Source organism: Talpa europaea, assembly GCF_964194135.1.
Source record: "Talpa europaea genome assembly, chromosome: 14".
Lineage (NCBI taxonomy): Eukaryota > Metazoa > Chordata > Mammalia > Eulipotyphla > Talpidae > Talpa > Talpa europaea.
Genome location: NC_140082.1, coordinates 60,979,680 through 60,994,126, shown reverse-complemented (window position 1 = coordinate 60,994,126; position 14,447 = coordinate 60,979,680). Strand labels below are relative to the sequence as shown.

General features: G+C 32.6%; 1 protein-coding gene across 1 annotated transcript in view; it reads left to right on the top strand.

The window, feature by feature from the left end:
• Nucleotides 1-14,124, top strand: part of ENAH (ENAH actin regulator) — a gene marked incomplete at its 5' end in the record, with an annotated part of 119,224 nt that extends 105,100 nt beyond the window's left edge. The window contains 8 exons of the mRNA XM_084253045.1: nucleotides 390-535; nucleotides 696-753; nucleotides 1,547-1,595; nucleotides 5,017-5,083; nucleotides 7,703-7,765; nucleotides 10,562-10,640; nucleotides 13,276-13,333; nucleotides 13,885-14,124. Of these exons, the coding sequence (XP_084109171.1) occupies nucleotides 390-535; nucleotides 696-753; nucleotides 1,547-1,595; nucleotides 5,017-5,083; nucleotides 7,703-7,765; nucleotides 10,562-10,640; nucleotides 13,276-13,333; nucleotides 13,885-13,922 (558 nt within the window). The 3' untranslated portion in view covers nucleotides 13,923-14,124. The remainder of the gene's footprint in view (nucleotides 1-389; nucleotides 536-695; nucleotides 754-1,546; nucleotides 1,596-5,016; nucleotides 5,084-7,702; nucleotides 7,766-10,561; nucleotides 10,641-13,275; nucleotides 13,334-13,884) is intronic.
• Nucleotides 14,125-14,447: the final 323 nt, after the last annotated feature.

Below are 14,447 nucleotides of genomic sequence, written 5' to 3'. Positions count from 1 at the left end.
CTTTCATGGTAAGTGACATTTTTAAAGACTACAAAACAGTTATTTTTAGAATTTTCTTCAGTTTGGTTTATCTGTTGTTTTCTCAAGATTAAATGTGGATTATGAGTTTTTTTTTTTTAAATCTCCAAAGTAATATATTCTTAGTGTATTACACACGGAGGTATGTGATACTTTTTTATCCCATTATTGGTGATGTTAAATTTGTTAAAATTTCCATTGATATAAAATCAGTGCTATTCACTTCATTGGCTTTTAAGAAGATTTTAAAGTAATATTTAGGTGGTTATTGAAAGTAATGCTGATGTATCCTTCTGTTTTAAATGTAATCTATTAATAAGTATAGGATTGTCTAACATAGGAGTTTATTGTATATGTATATTCTCATTAAGATGGAGGATGCCTCTTTCCCAAGTGGAGGGAATACCATTGGTGTGAATTCGGCCTCTTCTAAAACAGATACAGGTCGTGGAAATGGACCCCTTCCTTTAGGGGGTAGTGGTTTAATGGAAGAAATGAGTGCGCTGCTGGCCAGGAGGTGAGTGAGAAGTTACATAGACATGTCCAGAACTGAGAGGATTTTGTTAATTTTATTCTATATATTACTTAGCTAAATGAAGTTCTTCCCTTTTGGAGAAACAGCTTTCATACTAAGACCTTAATGATTTTTTTTTTTAATTGGTTTACCTTCTTTCTAGGAGAAGGATTGCTGAAAAGGGATCAGCAATAGAAACAGAACAAAAAGAGGACAAAAATGTAAGTTAATAAAGATAGTTTACTGCACTTGAAAATGTAAAATTTAAGACATTGTAGTTAAGAAATTATTTAAAGATTAGTTTGAACTCAGTTCATTTGCATTTACAGTAACTTATTTTAAACTCTTTAGATATTTAAAATATGGCTTGTTTGAGTTTATAAGTTTTTAATGGTATTCTTATTAAAATGGGTTAAATGTGTGAAGTTGTGAGAAAAGCACTGAAGTTCACATCTACAGAATTCAATTCTGTGCCTAAGCCTACCACTAAATGATCTTTTACTAGGTTGTATTTTGTTGTTGTTGTTGCTTTAAATCTCTAGGGTCAGAGTGTCTTGGCATTTAAAATGAAGGAGTTGGGTGACCGAATCAGTAGTTGATGTTTCTCCCAGAGGCTCTTATTACTCGCATTACTCGCCATGCCCCTTAAGAGTACAACCTTCATGTTCCACCCCCCTCAGTTCAGCTGGGCAGATGCTTAAAAAAAGAATTTATCTCTTTTTCCTGATATATTTGGCCTTCTTTGATGCCATTTCTCAAACCTAATTCTTAAGTCAATCTCAATAACATTGACTATTGCATTTCCCAGAACACCTGAGAAAAGGAGTTATAGGGAACGAAGATGGGGAGGAGTGGTAGGAAGGTAAAGAAGTCTAAACTAGAATAGAAGGAAGAAGAAAAAAGTCAACAAAGGAAAAAAGTGGGAAATGGTTGGATGTGGAGCTATAAAACACTGACTATATTATCACAAGTTTCTAACAGATCTGATTTAATATTTTTTTCTCTGTAATTTAGGAAGATTCAGAGCCTATAACTTCGAAGGCCTCTTCAACAAATACGCCTGGTAAGTTCAAGAGTTATTTTTAAGCTTTGTGAACTTTCTCTAAATATTTGTACTCCCAATTAAAAATCCCCCATGTTTGGATGGGTACCAAGTGGTGCTTGGTGGCTAAAATGCCAGAGTTCTTTGTTTTCACTAGAAAGCACTAACTTCCCGCTTCTGCCTTCCTTTTACGATCCTAGAAGCAGATGTTAATTTCTTCCAGATATTGGGAGATCCATTGAGACCCCAAGTGTTTATCTAATGACTGTTATATATGCAGTCTTTGAAAATCATGATTTTACACATTCTATGTGTGTAATTGTTAATGATATGAGGTTATTCACTAAAACAAGGTAAAATGCATTATTAGATGATAGGGAAGTATTTTCAAATAATTGATTCTTAAAGGTAAGGTTAAGTGAACACATAAACCATTCTCAAATTGAGAAGTTACCATTTTTCTAGATCTGCTCATTTGGGTTATATTGATAAGCAAGGAAATACAAGTTTTCTGATTTTAAGGTTTAAAAAACCTCCTTAAATATTTTGAAAATTTTCTTGAATTCAATGAAATTTCTGACATCAAGAACACTTGGGCATAGAATATATTACTGATAAAATTAACAGTATATTTCACTATAGCTATTTAATGAGGTACTATATTCATAATGAGTATATGAGATTGCTTCATATTTGATTTTTGATTAGAAAAATCAAGAACTAACCTATTAGTCTTCCTTATCCAATATGGAATGAAGTGACAAATCAGTTTGATGATTTTTCTGGATTAACATCTAGACTAATACATAGGAAACCATTGTAGAGAAATGTGTCAGTATTAATTCCTACATATTTTGGTTTGGAGACTGCCAGCTGCTTCTAGAATTCCATTTTTTAGAAAACATCTGTTTTTGTGATTGTTACCTATCTGCAAAAAAATAAAAAAGTCTCATTCTCGTTGTTGAATGATGACTATTCAGTAGACTAATTGCTTTTTTATAATTAATACTGTGACTTAGTAAACTTTTTTTCCCTTCTCTCCTTTGTTTTTTTTCCTCTGAGTAGGGCTCAATCAGTTTACATTATCTTCATTAGAAATTCTGTAATTTATGACCCACTTTTTTTAGCTCTGTCTTCTATAAACCAGAATTAGTTATATATACAGTCATTAAAGCCATAGATAATTTAGAATTCAATTATAGTTTAGGATCACATAACCTTTTAGAATTTGAAAAGGACTGTGATCTTCCTCAGTGAGGGGAAAATCATATTTTTATACTGATTTGTTCATAATTTCAAAATATTCTTGAATTCTCTAGAGATTTTCTATAGACCCCAAGTAAAGAACTCTTTATCTTATAGCCCCTTATTTAAAATGTAGACAACAAATGCATGAATATTGAATGTAATTTTGTGTTTGCTTTATATAAAATCAAGGATTAATTTGGGCCGGAGGGCTTCTTTTTTCCCCACTCATTTCATTCAAGTTTGGATTAGGTTTTTTGTTTTCTTGATTGACGTTGTGTCAGATACCTGGCAGATGAAAAAAAAAAAAAAAAGTGAAGGATAAAGGCTCTCTGAGCACAAGAAACTTGTAGTCTAGCTATCTGGGGAAGTAAGTATAGCATGAGCAAAGATCTAGAGCTGAAGATGAACAAGAAGAGAGTAGGAAATATTCAGTAGACTTGGCTGCCTAGAATGGAAAATTCTTTTTGAGGAGTTTTGGAGGGTTTGAAAAAGTACATTAGAACAAAAATAAAGCCCTTTTATGAAAAGATCAAGAGTTTAGACTTTATCCTCCAAGGATTGAGTTGATAATGAACTAAAACTGAGGACATTAAAATGTGAGCATTTTGATGTATGAATCAGGGAAGACTGAGATAGGGAAGCTGGTGCTAATGAGGATCCATTGTATTTCCAAAGATCCAATGAACCCAGTCTGTCCCTTCTCCCGTCCCACCAGGAGCCCCTTAGAGACCAAATGTCCTCACTACCTGCAGAGCTAAATTGAACTGCTCTTTTTCAAAATCAGAGGAACCCTTTTAAGATCAGCCCTAATTTGGCTTATTGAAGAAGGACCTCAGCTAAGTGTCAACGGTAGCACTAACTACATCTTACTGTATTGGAATTTTCCCCTCATCTCTCAAATGCTGCTTTGGTGATAGGGATTTTGAGTTCCATTCCCCTGCCTGTCCAGTGTCCTTTAAGACTTCTTTTCACCTACTCTAGCTGATAACTCTTGGGCGCATTTCTGATTCTATCTCTCCTGGATCCCCTATCTGATTATTTGATGTCCCCTAGCCAACTCTGTGGTGTTTGTGAATGGAATGAATGTGTTAGCTGTTAGAATACAAGCGAAGGAGTTGTAAAGGGAGAACTGATGATTTGTTGAGTGAAGCAAGATCAGTGTTGACTTTATGGTCTCACAACTGGATGACCGAACACAGCAGAAATCCAAGAACAAAAGCAGCATTTGGTGAGAGAGTTTGAGTTTAGTTTTGCTTATGTAGTTTGAAGAGAGGACAGACAAGCTACCTAAGTAAGAATGTGCAGAAGCCAGTTAAGGGGCAATGCTGGAATTCCACAAACTTTTCTAGTTAAAACTGCAGTGAAATTATAGCTCCTACTTATAGGTACTCGATTCTGATGCTTACTTCCATGGCACAATGACACTCCCAATCATCCCCATTCATCCCGGGCCTCTGATGGCATCATTGAATCAACCCAAATTAGGAAATAGTACAGATCACAATGAACTGCTGACTAGTGAGTCGTTATCTAGTAAGAGCTTAGAGTAAACGAATTTAATATATTTAACTGGAATTGTCTGCTAACTCCCAAGAATTTGTTGTTTGAGAATCAAAAAAGTACAGTAGAATTTGTATGATTCTGAAATTTATATTGAGTTGTTTCATTTTTTTCCCCTAGGGTGGTCTGTTTGAATTTACATTAAGTATTGAATTATATGAACACATTGCATGTTATACTTTTTGTTTTACCATTGGTACTAAAATTTTTTTAAATAGTATTGTTAATATTATCCCATTCTAATACATTTTAGCTACTCTTATTAATTTAAAATAATTTAAAAAATAAAATAATTTATAGCATTCCACTCTAAAATTTTTCTATTATTCTTAACCCTACCTTTATTAGAGAAACTTTACCTTTATTAGAGAAGCATCTTATATCTGACATAGAGAATTATAGTTATTTTAGATTTAACAATATCAGTTTTCCCTAAGGAAACTTGTCATACTTATTATCATTTTGAGGTGTGAAATTGTACACAGTTGAAGCTTATAGATTTAATTAAAAATCAGAATTGAAAGTTTAAAAAATTTATTTACTACACAAACATGTAAAATAGTATTTCATTATTTGTTTTATAACTTTGGGAATATATAGGATATATTAATAACTATGTTATTTATTTTTAAAGAACCAACACGAAAACCCTGGGAAAGAACAAATACAATGAATGGCAGCAAGTCACCTGTTATCTCCAGGTATCATTTTTCCCCTAATTTTTGTATTCCATTTATATCTAAAAAGAAATTGACTTCTGTGTTTTTAATGCAGAAAAAAAAAATCAAATAACAGATTTGAGATTATACAAAGGAACACTTATACTGTTGGACAGCTTTTAATGTGTACTGAACCTCATTGTATTTTCACTAGTGATTTATCTAAATTCTACCCAATGCTTCTTAAAATTAGCCAGATTGCCTGAAATTTTAAGGTAGTTTGTATTCTGCCCAATTTTTTTTATTTTGAAAATTTAGAAACTACTGAAATGTCAAAAGAACAGAACAGTGAACACCACCCATATAACCATCTCCTAGATTCACCCATTACTAATGTTTTGCCACATTTGCTTGAATGCTTACCTACACATCCATACTTTTGCCCCCTGAGTCATTGGAAATATGTGCTGCTTCATCCTGTTTCCGTTAGCATTTTTCCTTAGAACCAGTACATTCTTGTACATAATCCCAAGAAACCTAACATTAAACAATGATATTATGTAATTTGTATCCATATTTCCCCATTAGTGTCAGTGACATCCTTCCTTTTTTGTAAATTTAATTATTGTGCAAAACTTTTATGTTTTAAACTGAATAGCAACTTTGAATTTGCATCAAATAGAAATATTTATTTCTCACTCAGCTGAAACTTCTAATTATTATCCAGTTAGAAACTACAGTGACCAGTAATCACTCATTACTTCATATTTCTACAGGTTGTCATGTGGGCATGGTCAAGCAAATTCAGCATCCCTTAGCTGGACATACTGTATTGTAACTTGAACATAGATGAAACTTTTTCTTGGTTTATGAGACAATTTATCTGTCTTATTTTTCTCAGGAAAAAATACGTATTTGGAGACTAAAAGGTTTTTTACCTTTTCTTACTAAGCTGCTTGCCTTATTTTTGCGTCATAAAAAGTGGATCTAATTATAGGAACTTAAAGAAAAATAAGAGATAGACCTCATATTGTCAAAGATCTGTTCTTTGTTAACCTAAACCAAAAGTTGGCTTTGGTTTTTGTGTGTTTTTTCCTGCTGGTAAGAAATATTTGGTGATGGCACAATTACTTAAGCTCCACAAAGAAACCAGGCCTTTTGAATTTACAGAAGCTTTTAGTTTCTAAGTGATGAAAGGTGAAATATTTGATTTTAGAAGAAAATACAGGAATTGCTTTTGGTGGGCATGTTCTTTTTTTAATAGAGTAGAAAATTGCACATGTATGTTTCTCAAGTGCCTAATCGAGGTGGCCTTCGAATGCATCACAGTTGTTACAAATTTTCTTCAATAGCACATTATGAAGTCAGATTTTCAAGTACATATCAAAGAACAGAACTGTGATATAACATTTGTCCTTTGAAGATGTAAAGTGTGACAGGGAATGGTTCTTTCTCCTCTTGGCCACTTCTCTTCATCCCTATCTCATGGGTAGGAATTCTGTAGTGGCCTAGCCTAACGCTAGTAAATTCATGGCAAAAGTCATATAGTAGAAGGAATGTAGAAGAGGTATTCTCCAAATGCAGTTATGTACTTCAATTGTTCAAGTTCATGTGGTGAAGGAAAAACTTGGATTTTTTTTTTCAGTTTCTTAAAAATGCTTGATACATCTTCTAAAGGCCATTAGCTAAAAAATATTTTCATAAGAATTAATCAAAAATTGATTCGTAGTTTCTGCTAGTGCATTGTAACATTATTTTGACTGGGTTAGATGGCTTTCCTCTTTTTTCCAAAATAGAGATTCTGAAATGCCTGATTATTTCCTGACCACTCATACACCTTTTGATAGGCTTGATCCAGTGATACGTATGTCTTAATGTTTTGCTGTAAGCAATTTTAAACCATATAATATTAAAAAAAAGTTTAAAAGCTTAAGAAATGTATTGGTTTTCTTTTTAAATCATCTTTCATGTTCCTTCTGAAAATAATTGTCTTGGCCATTTATGTTTTTATTTAAATATGCCTTGTTTTTGTGTGGGTAGAGGAAATACCTATTTTCCTTCTAAATATTCATGTCAAAATTATGTTCATGGTAAGATGGATTAATATAATGTAAATGAGATTTTGCATTATACTGTATTCAAGATGTCAGTAAAGTATAAGCAAGAATGTTGTAGTTAAAAATGCTTTAAAATAGACCATAACATTGGAAAAGCTTATGAATTCTTCATATGGTTTCTATAAAGAGCTTACAGATCTTGAATTCAAGATGAAAAAAAATTCTTTACATGTTTTCTAAGAAGAGTTAATATTGTATAGTTTAAGCAACAGTGACTTTTAGTGTGTTTTTTTATTTGAGTCTCTAGCTTTGGATTCACTCTAATAGAAATGTCTTTCATTGTGTTTTGATATTTGTGAATCTTTGCTGAGATGGTATTTTTTTATTCCTTATAATTATCATGTAAACAATATCTTCACCTAACTGGAATTAGTCTCTCAACATCTTCATCTTTATTGGGGGAAAAAATGATGATTTTAAAATTAATCAACTCCTTTAGTTGTTTTATTTGCTGTGACTGAACACCTATAAAATAGTAACATAATGAGTATTATTTTTAAAAGTTCTATTGTATACCCCTTTAAATGGTTTTTCCCCTTCATAGACGGGATTCTCCAAGGAAAAATCAGATTGTTTTTGACAACAGGTCCTATGATTCATTACACAGGTATCATCCTGCTGTGATTTTGTGATTTGAGACTTTTAAATAACATGTTCAGGATAGGGCTGAGCTTTTTCTACATGGATTGGTAATCACCACAATGGAGATATTTAGGAAGATTGAATTTTTCGTATTTAGTTTTATTTACAATGCCTTTTTAAAAACCTGGTGATTTTAATTAAAAAAAATGTAATATCTATTTCCCTGCCCTCACTTTATAGTGAGTTTAAGATAAATATAAATGATAAACATATCAGAAATACTAGAATGGGACCTGAGGCCATGTGTAGTATAACTAGGCTGTTTGTAAATTTTATATATTTTATTTTAAACACTGTTCTTTTTATGACTGTAAGTATGAGACAACACCTTTAAAAAGTAGAATAGAAGATCTTGCATTATTTGTGCTAGAATATGCTACAACATTAGAACCACGATCGTGAATAATTTATTCTTTGAGGAAAATCTGTTTTCTAGATATCTTGTAAGTAGATGTTATGTTACCTAACAGGTAACATCCTGAGCAGATTGTTTTCTAGGATGAGTCATAATCTTCTTAATTAAGAAGACTTAAGATATGAGCCACATATTTCTTTCTTAATTAAAAAAAACCTGACAGCTTTTTGAAATCCCTGAATGCTTTTAAAGGTATTTTTAAAATTAATTTGGCAGGATAGGGACTTAAATATTGTGGTACAATTATTTAATAGGCAGGTATCTGGAGGTAACACTCATTATAAAGTAATAACCTCTGAAAACCCTCATGTTCTGTTATCCACTATGGTGAAAACCCATAACTGATATATCAGTGTTCTTCTGTTCATTTTTTTAAAGTGCGTATCACATCTACTGGGAACATGAATTAAACAATATATGGAGGAGTTGTGTTATGGCAGTGAGCAAGGACTTCTGTAGTCAGACTCTATTTGACCAAATCATTATTAACTAAAATAGTTTCATGCTGTTGATGATTAAGATATTTAATGACAGTTAATTTTGTCAGTCAGTCAAACGTACATAAAATATTTGTATTGTAATAGTGAAATAGCTTTTCCTGCCCTTTTTTCATTGGTTTAATTCTTCTGACCAAAAGATATTTAGAAAACCGATTAATACATAGAAAAATAGCATTTAGCAACATGATTCTCTGTTGTAAATCTTTTCAGTTATTTTGTTGCCTTTGTACATAGGTCTACCTGGGATAATGTTGATAAACCTTTTTTTAAAACAGTGGTGATTACTTCTTTCCTTCAGTATGAAAAGTTCCCCCCTTTAGTTAATTATCATGGTGGTGGTGGTGGTGGTGATGGATTGCATGTTAGCATGAATACAATTGTTTATAATTTGCATGTTTCCACAATTGTTTATTATATAACAATAATATTTTTTGCATTATTTAATAAATATGGATATTATTCATAGCATACTGACCAGTTAAGAGCAGACTTTAGTAATCACATAAATTTGAGGGATATTCATTATTAAGTAATTTCAACAAAGTTAAAAGGTATATCCTCACAAGAGATAAAGAAATATGTTATATAAATCTCCTGAGCCCCCATAGGGCCTTGTGCAGTGCATATTGTATGAACCTTTTCTTGCTCATAAAAGATAGCATCAGGTAACTAATAAATCAGAGTTGGTTAACTTGCTTCATAACAACTTTTTAAGCAGTCATATGTCTTGATATTAAAGCAAGTTAGCTCAGTATTATACCCCCCAAACAAGGCCTTTGAGTTTAAAGTATAACATGCCTTAAAAGAATTGTGATATTGTAACTGAAAAATTATTATACTTCTTGAGTTTTGGTTTAGATTTCTAGCATTGGTGCTCTGCAAAACTGAAAATGTATGACTTGACTAATGGTTTTAATTTGCATTGATTTATGGCCCTTGAAGAGTGGCCACTTAACATACTAAACTGGAAAATAAAGGAGTTCCTACCACCAGTTTAAAACTCCAGGTTTTCCACTTCTCTTATTGCTAACATTGGATAGGGGGCCATGACTGATTTGTCTGATAGTGAAAGTTTGGCTTAAAATATACCTAATCCCTAAAACTTAATTCTTTGTGTAAATTATTTAATAGAATAGGTTAGCTTTTGAAGGTACCATAATAATTAGCAATATGAATTTTTAAAAGTTCATGGAAGCAGCAGGAAGCACACATTATTCAAATTATATCTCCTTAAAAACTTTATGGGGAATAGCCACATAGCCAGTTGGTCATGAATATACTTTTAACCTAATAATCATTTTTCAAACATTCTTATTTATTTTGATGCCTGAAATGGAATAACACTTACAGAGAAATCATGTTTACTAAAATGTTTTTCTTCCCACAAACCAAGGCCTAGATTTTGTAAATTGATTCATATTAGAGTAAAATCCTCAAATCTTTGGCAGGTATTTAGTAGATAACATACAATTTCAAAAGAAGGAGAAAGTGAGATTGTGTTACGTGGGCCTCGGATCTTGCAGCTTTCTTCCCTGTCCTGATCAACACTCTTCGTGCCTGGTTATCTGCCTAAAGAATGTTGCCTTCTACTTTTAACTGAAGAAGCCTTCGTCATCTTATCACCTTTGCCTAATTTCTTTACAAATAACTGAGGAAATACTGGGAAAAACAAAAAGTATTCTGTTTTATGTTTTAATCAGTCCTACAACTTTGACATTTAACTTTTTAACACAATGTTTTATTTAAGAAATGTATTTAAATCTGGTGTTGGGTTAGTAAGATTGCAGTTATTTAACTTATTGCATATGTTACTTACTCACCTGTCCTGGACATTTAATTTGTACAGACCAAAATCTGCACCCTCATCACAGCCCAGTGCCAATGGAGTCCAGACTGAGGCCCTAGACTACGACAGGTTGAAGCAGGTAGTTCTCAATGACAGTTTTCCTTCATTTGTACTTGTTAAAAAATGCCTCATAGATCTATTTGACAGATCATGAATGTACTTGAAATGAATATAAAGTTACAATGCTTAAATCCAAATTTAAAAATGGCATTAGCCCTGTATTTTTTCCAAATCCTCCTCTTTTAATTCAGTTAGTTCACATCAAGTTCTAGCTGTGGTAGAGGGTGGGGGCAGTGGTTTAATGATACAAATTTTAAATGTAAGGACATGATGTATAATTATCAAAAATAAAAAAGGGCTTCTACTCTTGCATGTTCTTTCTAAGAAGCAATGGTTTGGGCAAACAAATCTATAGCTTAAAAATAAATGTCTTGCCTGTGAAACCAGAATTTTCACTTCTAAAAACTTACGCGAAGAAAAGAGCATAGACGTGTATAAATGCACAATGTAGGGGAAGACTTGGTAGCCATTAAGGACCCATAGTTGAGAATATTTAACAGCGAATTGTGAACACTTGCCCCTACCAGGTGAAACAGGCAACCAAACGATATGAACAGTTATTTCAACTTTATATAGAAAGATAATAACAAAAAATAGTACCCATAGTTTTGGAGATATATGCATTATATTTAATATATATGTACTAAGGGGCAAAAGAGTGGAAGGAGTAATAGATGATGCTATTATGGAACCTTAGAATATTTTATTCCTAGAAGAGATGAAAAATTTTTTTTTAAAATTGGTAGTGTTAGAAGGACTCTAAAAGGTAAGCAGTGCGTCTCAGTAAAATGACTTTACTAGCTTCACAGTCCTGAGTAGAGATGGGCCGAGTACAGATGTCTTTGTCCTCCAGAATGGCTTTTGAAAATAAGGCTTACATTTATCACTATTGAAGCCAGAAATTGACTATCTGGTCAATAGTGCATTACATTATATACATTACATTATATGCATTATTGTATTATATTAGCATGACACTGCCTTCCAACTCATAGCAGTCCTATCATGCAGTACTTATACTCAAATTCTGCATATCTGAGGTTCTGAATACTGAATTGACTGATTCCCACAGCTGATAGTTGAGTGTGCACCAGATCCCACATCATTCACCTAAGCTCTTCCTTTTCTGCTTTGTCACTTATTTTTAAAAATACTATCAAATGTTTGAATGGGGCGGATACAGAAAATAATAATGTTACAGTAATATGAATTGAAAATATAAATTTAATAAGTAGAGAAGTACTAATAATTTCAGACAACCTAGTTTTTATATGCAAAGCCATGTGAAAAGTTAAATTGTAATTTGAAAAGAAAGTATGTGTTCATTAATAATGATCAAGCCTTTATTTTCCTGTATGTTAAATATGGCTTCTTTTCTTGAAAAAGATGGTAAGTTCTTGACTATCTGAAGTAATGGAGTAGAAGAGAGGAATACATTGATTTTTAGACTGACTTTAGATATCTGCTAGTCCATGTAATAACTTCTTTGTCTTAGTTTTCTCATTGGTAAAATGGTTACACTGACAGTTTTCAACCTTATTTTAAAAAACATGAAAAACAAAAAAGAGGAACCTTTAACACGCAGCAATTTAATTTTAGCTGAGATGTATAGTATTGAAATCATGTAATTCAAAACTAATTCTTTCAAAGCATAGCTACTTCTCTCTCATTGAAATTATGTCATCTTGGAACGTTCATATTATGCACTTCTTGATCAGTTTTTAATTAGGGGATGGTGTCCGTTATTTCAGGTTGGACTTAAAAATAATGATTTTTGCACAATAGTGTATAAAGATGGTGTTAATGAAGGAGGAGAGTCCAGAGCATCACTGTTGAGTAGAAACATGGACCACGTGTACACTTAAAATTTCTTGTAGTCACATTAAATAACTACAGAGAAACAGGTGAAATTCATTTTAATATATTTTATTTAATTTAAAACACCCAAAGGTCCTATTTCAGTGTGTAATTAATATTTAAAAAATATTGAGTTCCTGCACATTATTTTCTTCATACTAAATCTTTGAAATGTAAGGTATGTTTTATACTTACATTGCCTCTTATTTGAGGCTGGTAGCTACAGGTGACTAGTACCTGCACACTGGACAATGCAGGTCAAGCAAGAGCTCACCTGCCTGCTTTTCTACCTCGTCGGACAACTTATTTCTCAGTGGAATCCTAGGGGAATCCTAAGTTCTTTGAAACATAGTTTGGCAGTTATGGTGATTTCTAAGGAATTCCCATATTTCAAACCAAGGTGACAGATTTGCCAAGAGCTGATTATTCAGTTCACTTGTTTCTTATTTGACACTTCTTTATGTATCATCTCTCAGACTGCTACCAGAAAACCAGATTAAAAACGAGCTGTTATCTTTTCTAGAAACCGACTCATACCTTTTACTGGATGACAAGGGAATTATTTCAGTTTTAGAAAGCATTCTGTTTCATATTTTACAAGGCTAGCATAAGCAAAAATTGATAAGGGAAAGACTGTTAAAACAATCTTTACTAAGGTTCGTCTTCTAAAACTTAAATTGTGATTTTCAAAACAAAAATCACATGTATTTCATATATTCTTAAATTTTACATGAGCAAGAATCTTTTTAGCAATGATTTTCTTCTGTGTTCCTGATGTTTTTTCTCTAATATTTTAGGACATTTTAGATGAAATGAGAAAAGAATTAACAAAGCTAAAAGAAGAACTTATTGATGGTGAGTGCCTTAACAAATTTGCTACTGCCCTAGAGTAATGTTTAAGATAAGTCTTTGTGTAAATAAATAATCCTATCACTTGAAGGCATAAAACCGTTTTCTAGAGTATCCTCCCCTTTGCTTGTCTTGGGATGTCAGGGAAGCCTTCTCCCCTTGATATAATGAAAATTATTTGTAACGATAGGGATAAACAAGCGCCCTGAGTTCCAGCTGCGGGTTGGTAGGCAGAGAAAGAGCAAGTCTTTCTCCGGTTCCCTTTGCTCATTCTTCTTATTCCTCTGCCCTCTTGTGTTTGAGCCCACAGAATCAGTGTTTTCATTTTGTATATAAAAGGGGGAGAATAAATAAATACACATATATTGAAGTGAGTGTTCTCTTTGTAGTAAGAAAACAGATATATGCAAGGAAAGATGTAACATCAACTTACCTTTTTCTTATTGTGCGTTTAAATACAGCCATCAAAAAAAATCCAATTAACAAGTTATCTTAAGAATGAATTGTTCATTTTTTTAACCTTGTAATTATATCTACTTTTTCCTTTTCCTACCCAGCAATCAGGCAGGAACTGAGCAAGTCAAATACTGCATAGAGAAACAAACTAAGGAGAGATAGGACTTTTATCTGGAGAAAGAAAGGAAAAAAAAAAAAAAACCTACAAACAACTGTTAACAACAACAAACCCCTACATTTTGTGAGCTGTAAGAAGAAAATGGAGACAAACAGTTGGAAGGAGGGAAAAACCAACATACTTCGAAAGCCTTCAGACATTATTACTCTGGCGTTAAGCTATTTCCCTCCCAGTTTGCTGCTTTTTTCTGACCTTTACAACAAGATGGAAGAGAGTAGTATAAGAGTTCCTGTAGCAGTTATGCAGAAAATATTAAACCCATCAGGCAAGATCACCGTGCATTGAAATATTTTCATGTCGAGATAAAATGACACATTTTCCACTATCCATTGCTAAAATAAAGAGGAGAAAGGCTTAAGAAATTTTTTCAGAGTGCTGATGAAAGAATCTAGCAAGTTTTGCTATTGTATTGTAAATGTTTCTCTCAGGTTTGTCTTCCTATCATATTTGATATTCCATAAGTAATTGAGATCAGCCCTATGTAGG